Raw genomic sequence first — 25,825 nt, forward strand, 5'->3', positions numbered from 1 at the left:
GAGACAGCCGTTTACTGTTAATTAAGCGCGTATAAGATTTTATAGCAAAGGCGTATTTTAGAGTAGAGAGAATTGAACCAATGCTAACGTGATCTAAAAGAGAAAACATTGCTGTTATATTGGGCCCGGTTAACCTCGTCGAAAGCGAAAAGCTGCATCTCCCTGGCTACGTTTGTGGTCGAGCGACTGGCGGGCGGCGTCTCTTCGATCACTGCTAGCGTTCCGCTGAACGCATCAAAGTGCATCGGCGTTTTATCTGCGCATGAGATGCGGCCAGACGCTTTCCCGATTGCCGGAACGCCAATGTCCAAGGTCAAAGTAGAGATAGTGTAACAGCCGCTGGTGTCTCTGCTGTAGCTGACGTCATGCGTCGAGTCTGACTACCAGCAGTTATTCTCATGGTTTGACCTCTACTTACATTCAAGGTGAAACTTGTGGCCACGCTGACCTCTAGCTAGATTCAAGGTCAAACTTGCGGCCACGCTGAGGGCTCGAAAAGCGGGCGTAGGAACGCTTTTTCCTTCAAAAAGAAGTGGTTGGCTCTACCGACCGAACGCCTTAGCCAGGTCAATTTGCATCAGAGCAATTGTTGTTCATGAAGTTTCACTGCAATACTGCAACGCCGTGCGTGAAATATCTGTATTAGTCTGTATTGACAGTCCTGCACTGACAAGTCTGAACTTTGCACGAGCCCAGATTGAGCCACTTGCCTCTTGTGCATAAATGGCGTAAGAGCGCTGTAAATTGTGCTGCGCTTTCCCGGCGAAATTAGGTCTCCTTTTTAGATCGCATGAATGACACACATTTTCTGCTGCTACAGGCACTCAGTGTAAACGGGTTACCGTACTATCAAACCCACCGTTGCAATGTGATGCCAGCAGCGGAGTTCTGACTTTGACATTTTTTTTACATAGCACCAGTTCGTCGCATGCAGTGCGCTCTGCGACTTGAAGCACACGTCTTTCCGAAAGCAGTAGCGTTAAAAGCGTACGACTAGAACTATGGCTGGTATGGAAAAAAGGCAGCCAAGCACTTGAAATCAACGCAGATAAAAGGCGAGCAGCCGATACGCAATGAAGTCTCGAGATGACGAGATACGCCGGCTAAGGTCGCGATTAACCAGCAGCCGGCGACAAGCCGCAGAATAGTCAAGGTGGACGGCACAAGAGCCGCTGGCCGCTACTGTGAGGGAATGCGAGCACACATATTATTTTATTTTAAAAAAGCGTTGTCCTTTCCAACGAAATGTACGCAGATAAAATATGTTTAATGAGTAATTAAAATATATTTAAAATCGTTACTTACTTACAAATATGTAGCCACTTATCTTTCTTATATTCGTGTTTGTCCGCACACTTTATATTGTCGGTGGTAGCTGACGTGCGCCTTAAAACGAGAACAATCCAAACGTCCGTTTGAGCGCAGCGTTTTTCATATTCATTCCCGAATAGAAATATTACAGCATAGGAAAACAAAAATATCGACCACACCTTTCGTTGTAGCAGGCAAGAAAACTGAACTAGTCAACGAAGTACAGAAGACAAATACACACGAACAGGAGAAGAAGAAGAAGATTGCCTTCGTCTTTACCGTGTTGTTCCCACGAGGGTGCGCTGCTGATGTCCTGAGGTGGGCGTACGCCATTGGCGGCTTCATTTCTTTTCTGCGAGTTATCAGTGAGTAACAGCTATGATGGCGTCAGCAGGAGCTTCCCGTCTGGTAAGCTGTGCTTAGTTTCTCGATCTGTTGGCAGATTCTGCTTGCTCTACTTCCTTGCACTACGCCGATAGTGAGAAAGTGAGGTTTTAAGCTGTGCAGCTAGGCCCTCGGTTTTTACCAATTGCGTCAGTATAGCATTCAGCGTAGCCATGTATTTCTTCTTTCTTTTCACACCGGTTTTGCGCTAAGCAGAGTTTCTAGCAGTTGTACTTGCTCTACGCAAGCTAGACCCCTCTATTACAGCAGTTGCAGTAATTACTGATTCTTTATCTTTGTGTTCGTCCCTCGCTGCACAGGTTGACGGTCCCATTTTATCAACTTTCTTATCCCTACTTCCTCCGCATTTGAGCCTTGTTCATTTAGTATGGGTTCCCGGTCACAGCAGTGTGACAGTATATGAGATTGCTGATAATCTCGCAAAGGCTTCCCTCAGCGGCCCCGTGTTGCCAATCATCCCGGCTACAGCCTATATATTTACAGCATCTAGATTTCGGCGACGTGCGTTTTTAAGCACGCAAGACACATCACCTTTAACATCGGCGGATTATGAGCACCTTAAATATTATTGGAACAGGAAAATTTGTTGCTCTCGGCAGCTTGAAGTATCACTGCAGCGAGGCTGCGCTGCCGCATCCCCCCTCTAAATTTCTATTTACACAAGTCGGGTTTGGCGCTCTCTCCCCTTTGTGCATTTTGCCGTGAGCCAGAATCTATTGAACATTTTTGGCTGTATTGTCGCCGATTCAACTCACTGAGAAAAAGGTTGCTGGAGGAGCCCTTGCAGCATCTTGGCCTTAGTTTGAGCAGCCCGCTCTTGCTATCATTTGGCGCCACCACATTTGGGTTCAGCCACAGATCTGTTTGCACCGCTGTTCAAAATTTCCTGATAGAATCTCACCGACTGCCTTGCTAAGTGTTTCAACCTTTTCTTTTCTATCAATTATTACATTTTGACTAAATCATTAATATTTAATCACTCTCTTTATTATTATCTTAAAATTTTAAAATCAAAACACTCATCCCTTTTCTGTTCATGACGAAAAATTCACCGGTGTTATGCTCCCACGTGCTTTTCCTTTTTGTTAACTGCGTTCAGGCGAATAGCCACCCGATTCTTGGCCGATCCCCCAGTGTGGGTATGTGCCATCTTTTGATAGGCTAACAACAACAACAACAACAGCGCTTTGGCGCCGGTCATCCTGTTTGCAGTTGCAGGTAGCTATCTTTACTATCTTTCGCAGCTGGCGTCGCAGCCAATCTAGCTGCGCAATGCTCCGCTTTCTAAGCTGTAAGAGGCGTTAAGTAAAAATAAATCTTGCCGTTGTTTCTAATTGTCGGAACCAGCCAGAAAAATGACCATCTTGTGAAATGTTTAGCATGCTTTTTCATCCCCAGAGCCGTATTTGCACGAACGGTACTCGATTGGAATGAAAAAGGGATGTACTGTACTTTTGACTAGCCAGACGAGGAAATGTCCGTTTATGCCACTATGACGGGTACTCTTTATCCGCTGCTGGCGACGACAGCACTGTTGTGTAAGTTGTCAGTGTCATAGGTCTTAAAATATATAGTGCGCATTATGCTTAGCACATCCTATCTAAAGACACGTTTTCTTGTTTTGGGGCATGATAATGTCGCAGTGGGCAGACAACTGACATACCGCATTTGGGAAAGAGCGCAGGCAAATAGGACGAGATGGTCATAGTGAATTGGTTGAATGAGCTTAATATACCGGGTCTTACAAGGCCTGATAAAATTTGGCAGCTTCGTGTGAAAATACATGCGCTTTCGAAAGCTTGCAGTGAATGCAACCCCTCCAGCTTACGTAAATAGTCGAAAATAATAAATATTCTCGAGCCACAGCGGCGACGCGTTTTCGAAATTCCAAAAACTGATATGGCAGTTACTAACGGAACCCGCTGCGGTGGCTCAGTGGTTAGGGCGCTCGACTACTCATCCGGAGTTCCCGGGTTCGAACCCGACCGCGGCTCCCGCGTTTTTATGGAGGCAAAACGCTAAGGCGCCTGTGTGCTGTGCGATGTCAGTGCACGTTAAAGATCCCCAGATGGTCGAAATTATTCCGGAGCCCTCCACCACGGCACACCTCTCTCTTCCTTACTTCTTTCACTCCCTCCTTTATCACTTCCCTTGCGGCGCGGTTCAGGTGTCTAACGATATATGAGACAGATACTGCGCCATTTCCTTTCCCCAAAAACCAATTATTATTATTACTAACGGGCCCCGCCACGGTGGCTCAGTGGTTTTTGCACTCGGCTACTGATCCGGAGTTTCCGGGCTCGAACCCGACCGCGACGGCTGTACTTTTATGGAGGCAAAACGCTAAGGCGCCCGTACGCTGTGCGATGTCAGTGCACGTTAAAGATAATAATAATAATAATAATAATAATAATAATAATAATAATAATAATAATAATTGGTTTTTGGGGAAAGGAAATGGCGCAGTATCTGTCTCATATATCGTTGGACACCTGAACCACGCCGTAAGGGAAGGGATAAAGGAGGGAGTGACAGAAGAAAGGAAGAATGAGGTGCCGTAGTGGAGGGCTCCGGAATAATTTCGACCACCTGGGGATCTTTAACGATCCCCAGGTGGTCGAAATTATTCCAGAGCCCTCCACTACGGCACCTCTCTTTCTTTCTTTCACTCCCTCTATCTCTTCCCTTACGGCGTGGTTCAGGTGTCCAACGATATATTGTTATTAATTACTAACGGTCGGGTACAGATCTCTAATTGCAACTAGACGCCTAACTCTAATAGTTTAAAACTTAATGAAATTAGTTAACCATCTTATTAAGATTCTTCACCGGTTTTCTGACATCCGGCAATCCTGGCTATACTGTGCCGCAGAAGTCATTTTTGCCTAAAAACTTTTTTTCAAAATTATTTAGTCTTCCATGTCACACCCGGTATAGGCAAACTGCGTATGTGATAAGCTGCCACTGTTGTCTTCTGCATCGGTGAGCCTCTAATCTGCAGTCTTTTATTCGCAGGCTCAAAAACAAGCTCTTGGTGTTCTGTATGAAAACATTGAAAGTGCTTACCTGCGATGATATTTCTACTTTAGGGAATGCTTTTTGAATTGCGTGCGATTTGGAACGCTGTCATTTTACAATTGTTTACCAAGGTTAGGGGACTAACTTGGACAGCAGGTTACGAAAGCAAGGTTATGAGGACGGGAAACGATTGCCTACGAAGTTAATTTTATTGCTACGCATTTTTTTATTCTATATTTGGGAAGCCAGATATCCCAAATTAGATAGTAGTCAACAAATATAAACAAATATGAGGTATTTGTCTATTGGTTAATGTAATGTTGAGGAGAAGGGGAGGGGGGAATTTTGAAAGGAAAGGGAGTTGGGCGAGCTTATGGGCGGGGCCCTAATTCCAGGGCTCAACTGGATTGAGCTGCCCAGCGTACATGTTGTATGAGGGCCCGTTGGTGCTCCAGGTTACCACCGATCAGCAGCGCCTCCCACCGCTCAACAGAGGTATTTTCCGTCTGTAGAGTGTTTGGTTTGGCCCCACATCCCCACGAAATGTGGAAGGTGTAGGGCGGGCTTGGAACCAGGGACTGGTGTCGGAGTATAATGTTCGGTGTATGAGATGTAGTCTATGGAGGTTTGGAAATGTGTTCGTCTTGATCTGCCGCCAACAGATGGCATCTGGGGTGTCTAATTGCCTATGAGGTGGAGTGAAGTGTCTCCTTTCAAGACGCTGAAACCCGTGGCGTTCGTTATACCCAGAATGTAGAGGGGTAAAAGCGGGCACGGTTTGTGGCCCCGCTCGGTCGATGTTGCCTCGAGCTAGAGCATGTGCCCTCTCATTTCCCTCCAGCCCCTCGTGACCTGGGGTGCAGGTGATTTGGTGGTGCTTTGCGAGGGGTGCAGTGCCCATGAGCCGACTGACGTGCTTGGGAACACGGCCTCTCAGGAAGTTTCGACACGCGTGCTGCGAGAATGAGATCACATGAGCGCTTTGGCCTTGGGTCCACTGCCGCCACAGCGTACTTGCCTTGGTCCGGGTATGCTGCGGCGTCAACATAAATCACGTTCGGGCAATTGGCTGGGCGTAAGCGTAGGTAGGATACTCGCGCTCGTCGTCTGCCTGTGTGAACGTCTTTAAGCACAAGTTTTGGTATCGGGGCCACACTGATGTATTTCCTCTGTTGTTTTTCTAGAGAGGATTGAACATCTAGTGCGCGGATGTCCTCAACAGTGCCTACTCGGCGTACGATAGCTCGTCCAGCTTGGGTGGTCTGAAGTCTTAGTGTTTGAGATGCACGAATGGCTGCTGGTAGTTCTGCAAAGGTGTTGAAGTTCCTAGAGCGGTCAGACGCTCCGTCGAGGTGTTTTTAGGAAGCTTAAGGGCCGTCTTGCATACCCTCCTTATGATGGTGTCAATTTGCTGATCCTCTCCCTTTGTTAGCGAGTGAAAGGATATTCCGTATGTGATTCGGCCAAGTATCAGCGCTTGCACCAGCCGAAGAGTGTCTACTCGCATTCCTTGGCGATGTTTGGTAATGCGGCTGATCATGCGAGCTATCTGGTTTGTGGTGGTTTTGAGAGTCTGGACGGTGTGGGTAACACGGAGGTTGCTCTGTATCCAAAGACCAATAATGTGGATCAGGTTAACTTCCCTGTAGGCTTGACCCTCGATCGTGAGGTTGATGGGACCTGGAGGGACGTATCTCAGACCATGTACTCGTATGACCTCCGATTTCTCCGGGGTGCAGTGGAGGCCGCTTTGCGAGGCGAAGTCCTCGACGATCCGGGCTGCTGATTGTAGGGTGATTTCTTTTTGGCCCAGGGAACCCTTTGTGGCACATAATTATATCATCCGCGTATATGGTAAAGCCGACATTTTCAAATGCTTGCAGTGCACGCGATAGCCTGAGCATAGCAATGTTAGGAATGTTGAAAAGCAGGGGAGAAATAATAGCTCCCTGAGGTGTGCCTTTGTGTGGCCTATCTTTGACGTCGGAGCGGCTTTGTCCGATGCCTATCGTGGCCGTGCGGCCAGTGAGGAGCGCACGCACGTAAGCAACTTCCTTTTCTCCGCCGCTAAAGTCATTTACGGCTTGAAGGATCGCCTCGTGGGATATGTTGTGGAAGGCGCCCTTTAAATCTAAGGCCAATATGAGATGTTCTTGACCTCTGGAGATGTTGGTACGCACTTCTCTCAGGAGCAGGAAGGCGTCTTGAGCCGAAAGCCCTTGCCTCAACCCAACTATAGTAGGGGGGGGGGAGAGATCATTACCTTCAATAATTTTGGAGGAGGGTGTAGATGACTCGTTCATAGAATTTTCCTCAACATGATGTTAGGGAGCTGTGCCGGAGGGAATCAAGTGACAGCCGCTTGCTGGGCTTGGGAAGGGTGATAATTTCGGCATGACGCCAATCCTGAGATACAATGCCCTTCTCCTAGAGTTCATCATTGAAGAAGTCAGTGATGGCTTTGATATGAGCATGACTCTGGTTACGAATAACAGCGTCTGTGATTTTATGCGCTCCAGGAGCGGTGTTGCGCTGCGATGCACGGGCTCCGGCTTGCACCTCGGCTATTGTTATCGGGGCCTCAAGTGTAGGGTTTGAAAGGCCGTTGTAGGTGATTGCACAAGGTGGTATTGGAGTACGTTGCGGAAAGTCCCCACCTTCACAAGTGAATTTCTTCACAAGGCATCCGCCACCTTTCTTCACTGTCACAACACAATTTACGCTCATGCATTCGTGCTACACTCTAACTCTCCTGTGATTTTTATTCGAAATTTTGCAGCATAGAATGGAAAGGAACAGCTATAGTACGAGCCGTAAAGGGCCTTCAACTTACTCGTCTCACTTTCGAGTCAGGTTCCATGATTTAACAAAACTTTGGATCATTTCAATGTACTTTGCAGGTGAAGTACAACATCCGCTGGGGCAACAGGAGCCACCAGAGTTCCATCATCAATGCATCGGATTTAATGGGTGAGTGTTCTCTCGCCCGCTGGTTTGTTTGGCAAGGTTTCAATTGTTCGCCTGTAGTGATTCTTGCTGCCTTGCATTGAAGGAGAAAAACTAGGAAGTACATACCATTACGTAGCCGGCGTTCGCATGACCACACGAGGTGAAGCCGATGGCGTTGCTACTTCTACTCCAGCTGGAACAAAGGCGATCGTGGCCGCCTTGTATCTCTCTTGGGCTTTTCGGCACTCCGAACGTGCTGCCAGACAGCTTAAAAGACTGAACGCGTAAGAGGTACTGCTTTTATTTCATGACAACGTAGCCAAGATATTTGTTTACCGCTACGTTCAGACGCTAGATCACGGACGTCACTGCGAAGTTCGAGCACGTCAGGCGTACTTAGAGAAGTCGCAGTGATAAATTTTGCCACTTCTGAGGTTCACTTCGCTATTGAAGGGGCACATTTACCAGAAGTCGTGGTTTTACGTGCTTTGAGTCAACGTCTTTATCTTTCCTTTGAAACTCTGTTGTGTATTCATTTCTTCTTTGAAGGGAGAAGGACGTAGTCTGCCTTCAAGAGCGCCTTGTCAAATTGTGGCTGAATGCGGCCTTGCGATTTCAGAGTTCGCTTGTCATGCGAAAGATGCGGGGCTCGATTCCCAGTGCTGTGGCGTACCCATCGGTAGCACAAGCTTAAAAAACGGCCTTTCGACACATTACCCTCCCTTGACATAAAATCTATCTGTGAGGGACTGAAATTCGTCTTATGCGGTAAAGGTCATTGCTACCCTTTTTAGCGTATTCAAGATTATGTCAGTGACCCATTTTTTCAAGTATTTCACTGTAAAGAAGGCAAGCACCAAGCAACTGTAAGGGGAAAGCTTGTACTCACCGTATCTCTGGGGATCAAACCATGCACTTCTCTCATGCGAGGCGAACACTCAAACGACTAGCTCAAATGCCTGACCTCAGATGGACTTCTACAGCGTCTACTTCCTTAGCTCTGGACCAGTCTCCAGTGGATAAAAACCCAAAGGAGCGTCCCTGTAATAAAGGGATTACCTAAAGTTTGATACTTTGGCAGAAGCTTTACTTTTCTGCGAAGTGCAGCCCATCTAGAGGGAAACATGCCGAAAACTTCGTAGCACATTGTGAAAGTTCAATGTAATTTGAACACACCTTGCTGGACTAGGCGTGGATCTGGTTACACCCAAACTAAAAAAATGGTACGGCTTCAACGTAGTTAATTTGAGTAGGACGTGCGGAAGCACATAAGGCAACACCGCCTGGTCGAAATTATTCCGGAGCCCTCCACTACGGCACCTATTCCTTTCTTCTTTCACTCCCTCCTTTATTCCTTCCCTTGGCGCGGTTCAGGTGTCCAACGATATATGAGACAGATACTGCGCCATTTCCTTTCCCCAAAAAACCAATTATTATATTAAAGGTAACCGCATGCATGGTCTTATCGTCAGCCGCTATCAGCAGCCGCGCGCCGGGGAGGAGGGGGCGGAGTGGAGTGCCGGTTTCGCGCGTTGATGGAGGAGCTGCGCAAGGCCTCCGATGCTGGCGCTACGTCGAAGGTCAAATCTTGAGGCTGCACACATACCCCGGATTTTTCAGCTTAGCTTGTGAGGTAGTGCTGTTGTAATAAAAGGCTGACATGCTTGATGTTTCGTCTTTCCCTAAACAGCCACATACAAGAATAAAGTGCGCGCTGTTCTTTGGAAGAACAAGAACTTGGCACGAGCTCTGGTGGCCTCCAAGAAGATGATCAGAGAGTTAGAGAAGTCCAACAGCAGCCAGCAGAAGGTATTCAACCTGGCCTTGCCGAAGGTATGAATCAACATTGCAAGGGTTTAAGTGTAGTGCGAGGAAAAAAGACGTCTTTCCTCTCCACGTATTACTGCGTCTCTCCTGCTCCTCGATATATAAAATGCGTTTGAGCTAGATTTTGACAATCTTTAAGAAAATCAACAGAGTGTCATTTTCAGTGATTATAGCGCGAAAAAGGACGAGACTAAGAGAAGTACCTGTGTTGTCATCCTTCTCGCGCTGAAGTAACCTAAAATGGCATGCTAAGTACAACTTACCCAACTTAACAATCTCTAGTGAACGATGTCGACGAAGGTTTTACTGGAGCACGCTCACAGCCGTCTTGTACAGGTGAATATATATTTAACTCACCTTTTTTCTAATTAACAACTTTAAATTACCTACATTTTCGTCTTCGTAGCGGGCCGTGGTTCTGGGATGAGAGCTAGTGATCCGTATTCTGATAGGCCAGCACAAACAATTTCTGTCCAACATGATAGTCATCCGTCAGCATATTGATCGTGATAGGAAAACGAAACCACGCGCTCATGCATAACTGACGCTATTACCGGCTGGCTGTTTATACATTACAGTTTTGTGAAATTGATTTCCTCCAGTCAGGGCGCGTTTGAGGATACATATTGTCCCTACGCAAAAGCGTATAGGGACGTGATGTTTGAATTTCTCGTGCTGTATTTGAAGCGAAAAAGAAAAACTACGAATTCTCTTTTAAGAAAAAGATCTTCACGGGCATTTCTCATGACATTCTACATCTTGCACTGAATTTTTTTCTCTGAAGTTATTGATTATAAACTGGGCTAATTTACCTCTCTGAATTGCAAAACTAGGATAGTTTAAAAATACGCTTGCCTGGCGATGACGATAGCCTATAATTCTGCGGAAGGTAAGCCTTCGTAGATCTGGTTATTATTTTTCAAAGTTTGGCAGAAGTTAGTCAAAACCCTTACCTGTTAACTTTAGACTAACGGGAAGATTTTGTAACCCATTATCCTTGGCGATAAATGAGTTTTTTGCTGCCCAGTCAACCTGAACATAACCAGATGTGTTTTAGAGGAGAGTAATTGAATGCAATTGTCTCAGTATTACTTTGAGGGCCTTTAAATATGTTTTATTCATGTTTGTGTCATACATAGTAATCAGGATATCATTCCCGCATTGGTTTTATTGATGATTGTTCAACCTTATTTTAGCAATAGTTATATGGATGACGCCTTTCACATTGTGAAAACCATGCTGTTCAACTAACAAGACGTGTCCGCGATGCTAATGTACGCCATAATCTAAAACATCCAGTTCTTGAGCTGGCAAACGAAAGTTCTCGAAGTGGGCTTTCAGAGTAAATGCTTCCAAGAATCTGTCGTCGGTGAATGTGTCGCACGTTGACTTCGGATTGTGCGCACTTATGTGAGAAGGGTTGCCTAGGACGGTTCAGTTCAGTTTAGTTTACCTTAAATATCCCCGCTGCGGCATTACATAAGGGGTAGGTTATTATACATACAGTAAGGATTATGGTAACTCATTATTGAAAAAAAATGGTCATGCAGAAGTTGCAATCAGGAAGATGGGCAGGTAGTAGCAACGATTTCGTGGGGAAGGCCATTCCAGTCGACCTTTCTATCACAAGAACTTGTGTGTTCTCCATAAGACAAAACGTTGGAATGTTTGTCTCGGTTTGTCGAAGTTAGAGCACCAAATAACCTAACGATGTCCCTTCGGGGAAGTCTTAATTACTTGTTAAAGCTCCACAAAAGTTTAGTACGAAATTGAAAACTTGTGATTTCATTCTAAACAAGATAAATTTAGTCGAAGCCTTTGTGTTGGGCTGTACTAGGGTATTACGCCTGACGCCGCGAAACTTGAGTGGAACACGTGGCCATCGTAATCCGCCACGATTTGCTTAATGAAGTATTAGTGCAAGGGTTGTTGCAGTGGGCAACGTCACTTGCCCTGTGGTCTTGGTATATGCGGCGATGTTACCGGAAGCTTGGATGAAAGAGAAATAAGGGGAATAAGGAAGCTGCAAAAGATAAATGTTTTATATTCATCCTTCACCCGCTAAAGTAGCTCTTTAAAGAACTTTTTTTTTTTCAAAAGCATTTAGTTGGGCAAGGAGAGTGTGGTTCAGGGCCCCGTTTAACGACCTTCTTTGCGACTGAGAATTGTGCCTTTTGACATCTGACAACGTACACCAACTATAAGTGAAAAAGAGCTATTTTCTTTACTAACACTCCCTGCAGGTAAAGGCGTTGCTGGAAATGGCTATGCAGCACTCACGCACAATGTACGAGTACCAGTCACGAGCCGTGACTCTGCTGGATGAGTTAATGAATCCCGGTGTCGACTTCACTCTGGTCCGAGTCTCCGACGCCGACGACGATGCAGACATTCAGGACCAGTGCGTATTTTTTACCATTATTCACCGTCGCACTTCCACGTCTGTGACCAACAGGCATCGGGAAGTGGTAGTCGGCTTTCTCTCCAGCCAAGTGTAGTTTATTTATTGAAAACGTACTGGATGCATTGAAGACCTAGGAGGAGGGCAATACATGGAAGTTAATGAATGAATAAAGTCATAATCGCAAAGAAGGGATGGCACTCGGTCACAGTTGGGGAATTGGGAGGATTTGTGGTGCAGGTGCAGTAGTGACTTTTATTCGATCGTTTTCATAGCCTTCAGAGCTGCAAGTCTTACATCCGTCGGCCTCCTACACTACTCGAAGCAGGCCGCTCGAACTACTGTGCGCCGCGATGGCATGTTGTGCTGCCGTGCTGGATCGCATCGGGTCTGCTAGGGTAGCCATGTAGTTATGCGATATGTGCTGAATATGAATTTTCTTCCTCGCGAGAGAAATGGGCAAGTCCACATAAAATGACTAAGATCTCCTTTGTAGTGTTCTTGGAAGTGGTTGCATCTGTCGTGCACAGGTGTTTCCGGTCTGGCAAGAGGCCACTTGTGGCGTATGTACGGGGTGTACGCTGTGCTTTCAAGAGCTTTGTGTAAGAACTCTAGTAGCCGAGTGAGCTTCAGTGTCAAACACCGGCGCTTGTGTTCTTTCCGATAACCGGCGTCTGCTCTCTGCTTTTATTTAGGTGCGAACGTAGTGTATCAGTGGTTTGTGGGGGGAGTCTTCATTGAAGGTTTTGATATGGTTTTTGATCTACCGTGTTCGGCAGGAAGTTGAGGTGTGGGGCGTTGTACGTGTGATCAACCCGACCCGATTGCGCGGCTGCGTTTCCCCCTCCGCGCCAGTGCGACCCGGTGTCCATACAATTTTGCCGTTTGTTCCGACGTCTGTTCCGGATGTCGTTGGTCACCGAATCTTTTGCAGTTTGTGCGGACAGCTCTGCTATAGATGCGCATGAGCCAGTTACGATTCGATAGCGATTTAAAATTCTCCGTTCCGCAAAATCACCTGTGGGGGTGATTGTGGTGTTGACGGCTCTCCATAAGGCAAGCAATTTCGTGTTTTAGATTGAGCCTCCGTGTAGGTGGCACCGTTGCTGGCCATTGATTTGAGGTTCTGGCGCACAGACCCTAGTCTTACCAATAGTGGCGTTTCTAATTTCAGCGTACATGTAGATGTCTGCTGTGCTCTCCGGTGTCCTCAGTTGTGTTGTTTTTCCAAAAAATTGCCTACCCACCGCGTTTCGCGCGCTGTGACCTTGTCCTAGCACTGGCGTCTCACAGGGAAAAAGAAATTTAATACAGCAAAATCACGAGCGAACAACACTTTATATTAAAACACAAGAACCGCTTGGAAAATACTTGAAACTACTTCAAATAAAGAGAAAGATATTAAAAGACCAAATATATTCAAGAAAGCGCATTGAGTACACGTTGATGAAAGACAGTTCAAGTGTGGAAAAGACTACTAATGCACGTTCATTCCAGTGGTCGATAGTAGATGGGTTAAACGACTTCCTGAAGATGTTAGTGCGAGCCAAGTATGGCACGTGCAATGAATGCGTGTTTGCACCACGGCAACGTAGTGTATGTTTTTCACTTCTCAATGAATACTACAGCTGTTGCGAGCTAGCGCTTCTGTTGCGTGTTCTTTCTTCCGACAGTGCTGTTTTTACCCGTTGTTTAGCAGTCAAGCAGTGCCTTGTTTGTCCAAATCGCAGCCTTAATACGCATATAGTATTTATCAGTTCGCTGATAGTCGAAACTTCTTTCCAGAATCCATGCTGAAATGAGGCCAAGGCCGTTTTCTCTAAGAATGTCACTGAAGTTTGATAATTTGTGTTCTATAAATTTACACGTAGTATAGATTAATGTCACGAGGCGATAGTTACTAGAGTAAAGACGGTCATTTTTTTTTATATTACTAGTACCCGGGCAGTGTGCCAATTGAAAGGAAGAACGCAGTTCTTTGTGCTTTAAGGTTAACTGGAGCAGCCAAGATAGAATATTGACCAAGGGTTCCGCGTAGGGGCTCAGCAATTAATTTCGTACGCTGCCAGGCTTAACATGAGCTATCACTTTAAGATTAAGTAGCGCGCTGAAAACAAGTTCGTACCTAATGACGCCGAATGGCTGATAAAGGAGTGAGTAATCAAAGTGGGCGTCGCTGTTTTCCGAATTGAGTCTGAGGCTGGGCTCTGTGGCAGTAGCTCAAGTATACTCCGCCGCACCCACAGAAGGAAACGCAGATCGCTTGGTCGGCGCGACCAAATAAGATCTTTCCCGCCACACGAACATCGCACACGTGCATACCCGCGTCCACTCCAGGGGCACACATTGAACGCTTCTCAAGTGCAGATGGGCACGACACTGAACGCGTGCACATCGATGAAGGGGACATTTGGGGTCTTTCACTCTGCAAGCAGTCCTGCACAAGACAGCACAGTGGGCCCTCACGACACCGCATAGTTGGACCTTGGAGGCAAAAACGAGGGTGCTCCATTGCTGTTTTCAACGCAGGAGGCCGTCCTTGCATCCTCCGGGGAAAAGGTCGGAGGACCAGAGTGGAGAGTTCTCGGTGATCCCCGAGGAAGACGAGGACGCCAGCGCGTCGAGACGGATGCTCCTCGACACGTTCACCCAGGACTCGGAGAATCTGCTCCGGGCCGCAGGTTGTACCCCATGGACACTTTCTTCCGTGTACATTCTACATGCCGGGGCACTGTCATGGCATTTTCCGCTTTGCTCTGGAAAAAGAAAATTAAGCTGGAGACACTCGATACACCGTGACAAAACGGCAATTAACCTCTCAATGGAAAATAATAATAATAATTGGTTTTTGGGGAAAGGAAATGGCGCAGTATCTGTCTCATATCGTTGGACACCTTAACCGCGCCGTAAGGGAAGAGATAAAGGAGGGAGTGAAAGAAGAAAGGAAGAATAGAGAGGTGCCGTAGTGGAGGGCTCCGGAATAATTTCGATCACCTGGCTCTTTCGCCCTGGCCAGCATTGAGGGCGAAAGGATATAATGTTATTGAGTAAGAAAGACATGTTAAGCTATCAGTTTCTCTGATATGGCGATGTATGTTTTCTTCTGAAGTTTTACGCCAATATGGGAGGGAAATTTTAATGGGTGAATGAGTTGCAAGGATGTATCGGCGATGGTTATAAATGTGCGTTATCTAACCTGTGATTCTCCAACGCTGAATTATTGATATGGAGATAAAGGGGCACATTTTAATATGCATGCAGAAAGCCAACAGTCAGTGAAATGAGAGCAAGGATTTATTATTGACACTGATGATTAATTGGACATTGCTAGCGTAAATATTTTATCACTCAAGATTATGATTATAAAGCAGAAGAAAAAGCAATCACATGCTGCCGGTAGGATATATATATATATATATATATATATATATATATATATATATATATATATATATATATATATATATATATATCTCGCTGTTGGGTCAAATTTTGTTTTGGATTTCAGTAAGAAGCTCAACGACCCTGTGTTCTGGCCTCTATGCAGAAATGTACCATGTAGACTACTCTTGCCTCAGCCGGTGGTCTGTGTTTAAGCACAATTGGATTGGATACCAAAACATTTATTGCGTCAAGAGCAGGTTGCAGGAGACACATACTAGATGGCCGCTAGCCCATGGCTGGCGGCGACCTCATTGGCCCACTCGATTGCCCGTACTTGAATCTTTGGGTCCGAGCTGACCAGCACAGCCTCCCACCGCTCGGGAGAAGGGAGCTGTATCAACTCCGCCGGAGGCGGACCAATTGCGCAGTTCCACAGAATGCGGTCGTTTGTGGCTCTTTCACCACATTTATGGCAGTTTGGGTCGTACTGGCCAGGGTGCATGAGGGCAAACGCTGGCGGATTCAGAAGGGAGCGTGTTTGCAGTCGGCGCCAGGTAACTTCCTGCACTTTAGTTAACGATTTGTGGGGTGAGCCTTAAGTGATGGTTGATGTCATGAAATGAGATCAACCCGTCCCTCGTTAAGTTCGGGTCGGAGGGCGCGCTCATTGCCCGGTCGACGAAACCTCGGGCTTGTGCGTGAGCCGCCTTGTTCCCTGGATTGGACGAGTGGGACGGGACCCATATCAATTCAACTTCCCTAATCGGAAGTGGTGTGTTTTGAAGGATGCGGAGTGCGGTAGATGTGATACGGCCCCTCGCGAAATCGCGAATGGCTGTTTTGGAGTCGCTGAATATAATATCAGCACGCATGTTCGCTATACACAATGCTATTGCCGTTTACTCCGCCGTCTCGGAGTAGGTGGTTTCCATCGACGCGGCCGCAAACGGGGCGCCGTTCCTTTCACCGCGACAAGTGCAAACTCTTTCCTCTGAGTTTGTCGGTATTCCGCTGCGTCCACGTACTCCACATTGTCGGTCCGGCCGTATGTGGTGTGTAGGGCGCGAGCCCTCGCTGTGCAAAGAAATTTTTTAATGGCTAAAACCTTTCTGTACTCGTTATTTCCTTCGTAGCTCTCGAGTGAGAAAGGCTATGAATAAGCAGCCTTGTCTGACACACAACAACGGGTATTCCGAAGTGCAGTGTATGGCGGTTTTGTGTTATGTGCGGAATGCACACACATGTAGAGAATAGAAGAAACTACGCTCCAAACCATGACTCTCTAGGAAAGAGCACACACCTGATTAACAGGCAGCATGGGAGAACACAATGGAATTTCTTCTGGGTTAGGTTAGTAGAATGTGTAGCGATGTAGATTGAAACCACTTGCATTCCGGACCGTTGTCAAGCTGCTGCACACCGTAGATACCAGTTCCAGGCGTCTACGCTGCCAGGTGCCCTCGACTCCAGCGTCCTTCATGGCCTGAGTCGCCATTGGTCGTGAAACAACATAAAAAACTTTATTGTGCTTGCCGACAAAGGACAAAAATCAAGCAGTGGGGTGATTCCTTATGTCTAGCGATTTTTTCTTGGCCGACATAGTCATCATAAAAGTGTAATGAACCTTTTTTTTTGGCTTTTTGCCTTGTCACTGCATGCTTAGCAAAGTCAGTAGAGACAAACGACAGGTAGGGATTTAATTATCAGTCTCCCCTCTTGGGTTTCAAGGATAATCTGTTTTAATGCTTCAGCTCTTTCTATCACCTGATGGGTGAGAACGTTCTCATGTGGCGATTGTTGCTTTTGGGTATTTCTGGGATTTGTTTCCTATTTATACGTGTTCCTGTCGCGAAAAAAGTTTCAGTTGCGAGTCTATATGTTCTTCCTTCATCCGCTTGTCTTTTTATGCGCCTTTGAAAGTGCACATACCAAACTTGCCTACTTAATGCCCTTATAAACGACAAAGTTCGAGTCAACCAAAAATTTCGCACTATCCGCCTTAGATTTCCATATTTTTCTTATCCAGTTTTCTCCATGTTAGTGACGTTGGTAACTGCAGGTGGAAAGGAGATTTGAAAAATAAGCAGTTTTCTATTAGCGATATGCTACCTCAACCTACCAAAAATCCTGATAAAATTCAACAAAATGACCTTTTGCTTTTAACAGGGGTTACGCCGAGGAAAAGCCTTGGTGCCAGGTCTTCCGGACGAATCAGCATCCTTGATGATCCTCCTAGCTCTTCTACTAAGCCTCCGACACCAGTGCTCGACGGTGTGTTGGTCTTTTGTTGTACCGCTTGCCTTGCTTGAAACAGCCGGATTTGCAGCTTTTAAACCAGCGCCTGTATATTCCTCCTAAATGTCCTCCTAAATTTCGCTGAAATTTTTTTTAATATCCTTCAGCAGCTGTCAACGCAATCAGAACCCGCGGCTCCCTCATGTACAGGATTTCGTCGCTGTTGGCAGCAGATCTTCCCAGCGATAACGTCTCCACATAGGGTAATTTGCCACAAGTACAATTTGCCCCAAGAAACACCCTATCAGCTTTAACATGAATTCGGCTGGCTTAGGGAATGTGTAGTGCCATGCGGTCTTCATTCTGATGCCATGAATAATTAATAACATGGAGCCAGAAGTTAGGTGGAACTTCTGCTGTTGTTCCTTCGCCAACACTGTTATCGTGCAGGATAAATGAGTTATTTTTCTTCATTTTTTGGAGAAGCTGTGAGAAACAGCAGCAGTGTGTCGACGAGGCAAAATTTTATCATCCTCCGCATTTCTGTTCTCTGCCATCTACTGCCATACGCACCTCGAATTTCAGGCTTTTCTGAATGTAAACTAAATAAATTTAATGCCTTACGAAGGTACTCCTGTGATGTCCTTTTTAACTTTTTAGAGAGCTTAACAATAGCGAGGAGAAGCCGGGGCTCCATGTCTAGTAGTGAACGGCCCTCCAGTACCTGTGGGAAGCCTCAGGCACCAACGCCAAAAGGAGCGTTGTTCTTCCCTTTGCTCTGCTTTGAAACTGGTGCATTCCTAACTTTTCAAGCCTAATTGTCCCAGCGCCTCGCTGGGAAGTGTCGTAATCTGCTTAAGCAATTTTAAGTTCTTACGTAGCGGTCACCGCAAAGAGCATCCGAGGCTCCAGTCTGAACAGTAGATCGTCACAGTCGGAGCCCGTCACGACCTATGCGGTCTGTCCGGCAATGGTAATTTGCAAAATTATGAATATAACTGAAAATACAGGCCCCTAGCTTGGGCGAATTATGGTTGGTAATACGCCACTGAAAAGTAGCGTTTCCCCTAATATCGCTACAGCTGATTTTCGAAATTAGGATCCTGATCAACAAACGAGTATTATCCGCTATGTGCTGTTAGCATACAGTCAGACCTTAATCGCAGGCAGTGTATTTGGTAGTCCCTCAAAATTTTCTCGAAGTAGCTGACTGCGGTACGGGGAATGGCGGTTTGCTACAACCTTCGGCGTTTTCATGCTGTCTCATGAGAACGAAGGCTGATAAAGTGTCGGGAGTAGTAAGGACGAAGTTAAAGTCGCTTGAAACGGGCCGCTACAGCTAGTGCGGCCGGGTCAGTAGATCACCGGGAGTGGCCTTTCACTGCGAGTAGACTCAGCGCTTGTGATAATGGTGGGTGTGGATGGTTGAATCTTTTTTGCCGAAATTGTGTTTCCCGTGTACGAAAGTCTGAAACACAAGCTTATTTTCGATATAGCCAAAATCACGGAATCGTAAAGGAAAATTCGTAGTAATGAACGAAACCGATCGAAGTCCATAGTAGAGAGAAACTGATCAAGTGTTTCTTGATAATCACAAAGTGAAGAAGGGAGAGAAAACCTCAGGGTGCTTGCCAAATTTTTGACAACTGGAGTTGCCTTCGTCTGGGCAAAGCGTTTATCATTGGTAAGGTTTAAATAAGGTCTTCCAGGAAGATGACCCTATTTAAAGCCCGCCAGTGGCCAGCTCTTTCCCCAGACAAAGACAATTCCACTTGTCGAGACGTTCGCAAGCAACTGACCAGAGCGCGATATCTTTTTTTCCAGCGCTAATGAGTTGAAGTTTTTACTCAACACAGGACACAGCAGCAACACTCCTTCGAACTTATCGCTCACTTTTCTTTTTAACTTTGCCCTCAGATTCTGTGCAATCCCTTGGATGTAAGGTCAGAGGCCCTAGGCGGACAGATATTGGGACAGGATACTTGGACTACGACTTTCTCGAGTCGCCCAATCCAACAGCACTACTACGCCAGGGTAACGAACCTGGTGAAAAGATGGTGACCGGTGGTGCTCACAGCCGCATTCCAGAGGTGGCGGATTCGCAACACCTGAAAACCGCCTCTGAAAAGCCTGCTACTTCGGCCAGCAGTGCTGTGAATAATCAGGTAAGCACTTGTGAAGCCTCATTAAGATTTTCTTTACTTTTTCTGCGCAAGTAAATAAATAAATTATTATTTATAATAAATTTATTGATCAATTAAACAACCAAATAATCAATCAGGTATCCATTAATTGATTAATAATTAATTATTCCAGTTTACTTCCAGGCGAATACACAATTCTGGAATGGTTACATGCTCTAACGCCTGCTTGATTACAGTTTGGATAGGCCCAGATATCTTATTACCAGCAGTTCTGACATCTATTTTATAAAGGTGCAAAATAAACGTACATAATGTAAGGATATTATGCGTCTAAAGAACAATAATCAACCTATGTTGTTCAGAATTGAAAACAAAAATGTACATATCAACTTCTTGGGAATGTAAGTAAAAGCGTCTCTTGCATTAGAGACCTAATTTGGACATGACTATTTTTCAAAATGGGCTGATTTCAGAAGCATAAAATAAGTAAAATTTTCCCGTAATGGACAAATAATTTTTAAATCCTACTTTTGCAGAAGCTGTGAGAACGAAAGATGCCCAGTAACGCTTATAAAACCTATTTGCAAATCCTATATCAAATAAAACGCGCCAGATCCTGCTCATGTAAGAGCAGGATCTTACACTCGTAAGAGCTTTCTCTGACAGCTAGAGCTTCTTAGTTTGGTCTGTTTTGAGCGTGGTTTCGTTTATTCCTTCCACCACGCTACCTTCTCGTCGACTGCATACGATGTGAAGAGATCGGGGGGAGGATGTGAAACAAGATGATGACGATAACGACGGGATCATCAGCCCCGTTGCCGATGAAGCAAGGATGCGCCTCTGCTGCAGTGAACGTGAAAGCGTTTAGTTGGACTAGTTGGCAGTGGATTTCTCAATTCATTATTACAAGCGAAATGGCTGACGGGAAACAATACTCGCTGTCGTCTTGTTTTCCGTCTGTACGCGTTTGCTATTGCTTCAGAACTCAGACTTTAGTATGTAACAGTGTTGTAAAATATATTCTAGATCCTATACGTTCTAGCTAATGGACTTTTCCGCTACCTAAGTGTGAGCACTACAAAAGAAGGCTGTCATGTCAGTGCTTCTGACAGAAGCATCTGCATTTACTTACTGGTGTGGAAGCAGAGCAGCGCACCCAATTGCACACAATGCATGTTGTATTTGTTTTCCTGCTGTATTCGCAGCGTAGTTTTTCACAAACAGAGGATGAAAATAACTCTAAAGAAAGTTTTCTAAACAAAACAGGGCTAAATCCAGAGCCTGGCATAGGAGAATCAAATACAAAGTTTATATACTGATATTATATAAATTATTTGCGTACTTTTTGGCTACATTGAGGTGTAGAGCTGTTCTAACATGTAAAGCATATCATATAACCTATTAGATTGTGCTAGGGTTTGTGCGGGTAAAAAACTTAGGCCTTAATCTCGGTTTTTGATTAGATCGATTTGGCTGATTTCGAAAAAAAAAACTCTTAACATACTTTAAGCCACCGCGGTGACTCAATGGTTACGGCGCTCGGCTGCTGACTCGAGAGATGCCGGTTCGAACTTGGACACGGCAGTCGCGTTTCGATGGAGGTGAAATTCTAGAGGCCCGTGTACTTTGCAACGTCGGTTAACGCTAAAGAACCCCAGGCGGTCGAACTTATCCTGAGCGCGTCACTATACGGCGTCCCTCTTAACCTGACTTTTTGGGATGTTAAACGCCATAAAACCGTAAACATCCTAACATACTCTGTGAATCCTTATCTCACCTTTTAACTGTTACTGACAAGATTCTACTACTTCTGGCGGTATTGCGCTTTTAGTCAGCCTTTAACTGTACAATATCGAAACCAATATTGCTTTTCTTACTTCGTTGCGAGAACTATGCTCATGTCAATTTCTGTTTTTCTTTCCATGTGATAACAAAACAAGATAATCGTTTAAACGACGGAGGCTATAGCTTCAGTCATGGTACTTATAGTGAACACTGGCAGCCGTCTGCGGCAGCTGCAGACGAATGTCGGCGCATGCACATACATGGCCTTGCGTTCTAGAGTTCGGGTACGGTTACTGTCTACAAACGTCACTAATTTGCCACCAGCTGAATTCCGGTTGAAGGGTCCAGGGGAACAAGTAAATCTTGTTGTTCTGTAGCCAGATGGCCATCGAATAGTAGCCAGATACAAAGATTACATGAATGTATTCTTTGGGGCTCTCAAGGCTTCGACAGCTTTATTTGAGGCCGTTCGGTACTGCTGCCGGTTTAAAGGGTCACTGAATATGGTGCTCAAGCTTGGCTATAAAATGCTTGCTCTATGTCGAGTACAGGCCACCGAGCGTTCAAGCCACGCAGGAGACCTCAGAAGCGAAGTGAAAATTTAAACTATTTTTTTGAAAAATTCCCGCTTTCGCACCTCGCGGCGACCAGCGGTGCCGGGATTTTGCACGAAACCTGGCATACAACGTCATGTCGTGCGAGTGACGTCTGCAGCCGAGAGTTATCATTGGTCCGCCACGCCAACTTTTTCAGCCGTCAGGCAGCTACCATGGCGGCGGCCACTGCGGCTGCAAATATTTACGAGAGGAGAGGGAAAGGTGGGGAGGCCGCGGAAATTCAAATATTACACCGAGCGCATAAAAAATTCTCGCTCGAGGGTATCTGTGAAGTGCCATCATTGAACATCCTAAGCGTACCGCGACATTGAGAGCCCCTTTTTGATGCCCTTTAAGGCAAGCAGGCAATAGAAACAGCGAAAATTCAACTTTTGAATGGTAAAACGTCCGGCTTTGAAAGGAACTCGGCAGCACATGAATTCTGTAGTCCGAAATCGGGAAGAACGCTTTCGTACGCGTACTGTTTAGCTAACGACTAGGAGATTAAACAATGCGTTCACAACGCTCGAACAGTCGTGAGCTCCGTAAAAACTCTCGCGCGTGATCACGATCCCTCAAGAACGATGTGATGTCGTTTCACGAGCAGACGAATAACTCGCCTCCCGTTTCGATCTTTCAATGGGGTAAGGCGTCTGCGGCGATGCACAAAATACAGGGGAAAGAACATAAACCTTCTCGGGGTTATTTTTAACATTGACTTTTATTCATCAGTAATGGTTGGGATCGTTGCTGAAAGATCATTCAGGTGCAGTAACAAAGACCAGTGAAAAATCTGTAGCCATATTTGAAAACTTGAAGAGGCGATTATAATGCATCAACACTGCTCGTTTTAACAGGTGAGGCTTATCTGGACGCGAAATTCGGACGCCTTGGGTGCGGATCCTATCGACGGCATGTTTGTTGTTTCTTCTTTCTTATTAATTATCTTTAAGCGATAGAATAAAACTATTAATTTCTCATTGATGAACACCAATAACTAAAAAAATTCCCCAATGCTCCTTTGTTTCGATGGCTATTTGCTTCCTTCATGTTATGTCAGGTCAATTTGTTACCGAAGTGCTCGCACTGAACGGGATCATTGATACAGACCTCTAAAAGATCCTTTACGACGGATCAGTGTTTGTGGCCTTCGGCCGCGGAGCCCTACGCTGCCGGACTGAATCCCTGGTGCGGCTGTAGAATTTTAGTGGAGGTGCAACGTAAAACACCAGGGTGCTGTACAAAGTTACTGCAAGTTAAAGAATGTCGGGTACAAGAAATAAATCCAGACCCTTCGTCCATAGCGTCCCTAACAACATACGTGCAGCTTCAGCACGTTAAACCCAGGTATCTTCGTGCCCGCCTGAACTCCCAAATAAGGGGAAAGACTGGGTTTTAACAAGGACAACTGTAGACACGTAATCGGTCTCTGCAGCGATCCGAAAGGCATTGCAATGCGTACATAACTCGGTATTCCAGAAAGGAGGTGTTAACTGTTACTGCAGTTAACTGCATTTTGCGGCATGCTACCGCGTAACTCATTCTGGTCGCTTTCCACTTCAACCTAGTACCGCCAACTCTTAGATAAGCGTTGGAACCTGTCGACAGGCGTGCTATACATGCGTGGTCGACCCTATTCGCTCGCGCTCTGCCTGCGCGTTGGTAGACCAGAGCATATTTCGCCGCCTGTGTCTCTCAAAGAAACAAAGTGGCTCAGTATCGTAGTGTCAAGTTTCCATACGTCCTACTTCGACCTGAGTGCTTGCTTTTTGCGTCTGCTTGCATGCAGGATCTCGAGAATGCGCCCCGCGTAAGCTTTCTCCCAAACAAACGAAAGGAGGCGATGGATGCACAAGAATTGGTCGGTTTGAAGCGCGCAGACACTGCGGTTGCCAGCGGTGCCGAGGCAGCATACGGCGTCGACCAGAGGCGTCATCCACCCAGGCCACCGTGCCGCATTTCAAGTCCAAGTCCAGAGGAGTGTGAAGACACAACGGCCTTGGGTAAGTAATGCCCTTGTTCTGCTTGCTCGCATCTTTTATCTCTCCTGGGTATGACTGTAAGCCACTTGCGGCAGGAAGAAAATCAGATGGCGTTGGTGGCACGCCTCTCTGCACGCCGGACAGCAGTGGCGTCTAGAAATAGACGATGAGCCACGCATGTCGTATAATCTGGCCGCGTGACATAAACGACGGTTCCTTTTTTTAAACCGAAAAGCTCTACTCCTCTCATGCTGAGCATGAAGGTCATCTGTCTCTTGGATTTGACCTCTAACGAGAGGCGCACCGCATGTGGAAAATCGCGCGTGACAGGTGCCTCGATCTTCTTCATCGACGCCACAGCTGCGCGCTTGGCAGTCACGTCCGCCGCTACGCTGCCCTCTGCTCGGCCGCTCCCCCTCGCCAGTTGTGGCATGTGATGTGTCACGTGATTCGCTCTTGCGCTTGCTAGTCCCGTTCGCCGCTGCGCCGGTTGCCGCTCTGGATTCTAGCTCTTGCACTTGTGGCACGTGATGCATCACGTGATTTGCACTCGCCGAAACAATTTACTCTCGCTGAAGTCTTGAACAATAAAGATGAACAAAGCTAAGCCGTCTCTAAGATGCATAACAGAGCTTCCGCCTCGATATTATCGTTTTGGGCGAATGGTCAAGGCCAGCGCCTGTCTTCCACACGTAAATATGCCACAGATAATTGGATCTGTTTCAGGGAACTCGCTTTCGACTTTCATTGTTCAAAACGCTTTAGGTTGGCGGAATTGACCTTTGACATGATAAATAAAATATTACTTCAACAAGTAATCATTCATTATTAAATATGATGCAGTCTAGAACTGATTTCATAGCCGTATATTAGGTAACTGCCAGCAGATCTTGCAAATCTAAACGGCACGGCTGATATTTGGCCGTGACTGAATAAAACAAGCTTAGTAATGATGAAAGAATCAGCCTTGCTCTGCGGTATTAAAATTAATATTTTTGTCGCAAATGGTGCACTTCTTAAATTGTTAAATTTTTACTTTCAATTTTTACTCTTGAAAATTGGCCACAACATCTACTTTGCATGTCACTGTAGTAATCGTTACATAATAAAGCAGATGTAAAAGATTTGAAACATTATCCCAATCAGCTTATCGTATATTCACTGCAGTGTATTTGCTAATTTAATCGCTAATATGTCAGGACAAACTTAGATTTCTGTAAAGAAAGTGATCAGGCAGGATTTCGTAAAGAATACTCGACAATATACCATCTTCGCACAATCAATCAGGTGATAGAAAAGTGGCAAAATACAGCCAACCCCTATGTATAGCCCTAATTCATTGCGAGAAGGCATTTGACTCAATCGAAACTTCAGCAGTCATGCAGGCACTGCGAAATCGGAATGCAGAAGTCTTAAGTAAAAATGCTGGAAGATCTCTATAACGACTGCAATGCTACCACAGTCCCCCAGAAAGTATTCAATAAAATTCCAATCGGGAAGGATGTCAGACTGGGATACACAATGTCGCCAATACTTTTCATCGCTGTTTGCAGAATATATTCTGAGGTTTGGATTGTGGTCATTTGTGAATAGGATTTCACAGAAGATACCTTAGTAATCTGCAATTCGCTGATTTGATTTCCTTGCTAAATCACTCAGGACATGAAAAGCAATGCGTGATCGATGTTTTACATAGGCAGAGCAAAACGGGGCATCTAAAAATTAATGAGCCGCAAACATAAGTACTAGTGTTCAACATTCTCTGTAGACAACAAATTTTTGTCAGAC

At 45.7% G+C, this 25,825-nt stretch overlaps 1 protein-coding gene across 1 annotated transcript in view; it reads left to right on the forward strand.

Moving 5' to 3' along the window:
* Positions 1–7,128: 7,128 nt before the first annotated feature.
* Positions 7,129–25,825, forward strand: part of LOC144124213 (uncharacterized) — a 37,902-nt gene continuing 19,205 nt past the window's right edge. Inside the window, exons 1-8 of the mRNA XM_077656860.1 lie at positions 7,129–7,230; positions 7,635–7,704; positions 9,374–9,516; positions 11,754–11,911; positions 14,441–14,592; positions 17,462–17,566; positions 19,448–19,695; positions 23,845–24,058. Coding sequence (XP_077512986.1) covers positions 7,129–7,230; positions 7,635–7,704; positions 9,374–9,516; positions 11,754–11,911; positions 14,441–14,592; positions 17,462–17,566; positions 19,448–19,695; positions 23,845–24,058 — 1,192 coding nt within the window. The remainder of the gene's footprint in view (positions 7,231–7,634; positions 7,705–9,373; positions 9,517–11,753; positions 11,912–14,440; positions 14,593–17,461; positions 17,567–19,447; positions 19,696–23,844; positions 24,059–25,825) is intronic.

The sequence above is a fragment of the Amblyomma americanum genome, chromosome 3, assembly GCF_052857255.1.
Source record: "Amblyomma americanum isolate KBUSLIRL-KWMA chromosome 3, ASM5285725v1, whole genome shotgun sequence".
Lineage (NCBI taxonomy): Eukaryota > Metazoa > Arthropoda > Arachnida > Ixodida > Ixodidae > Amblyomma > Amblyomma americanum.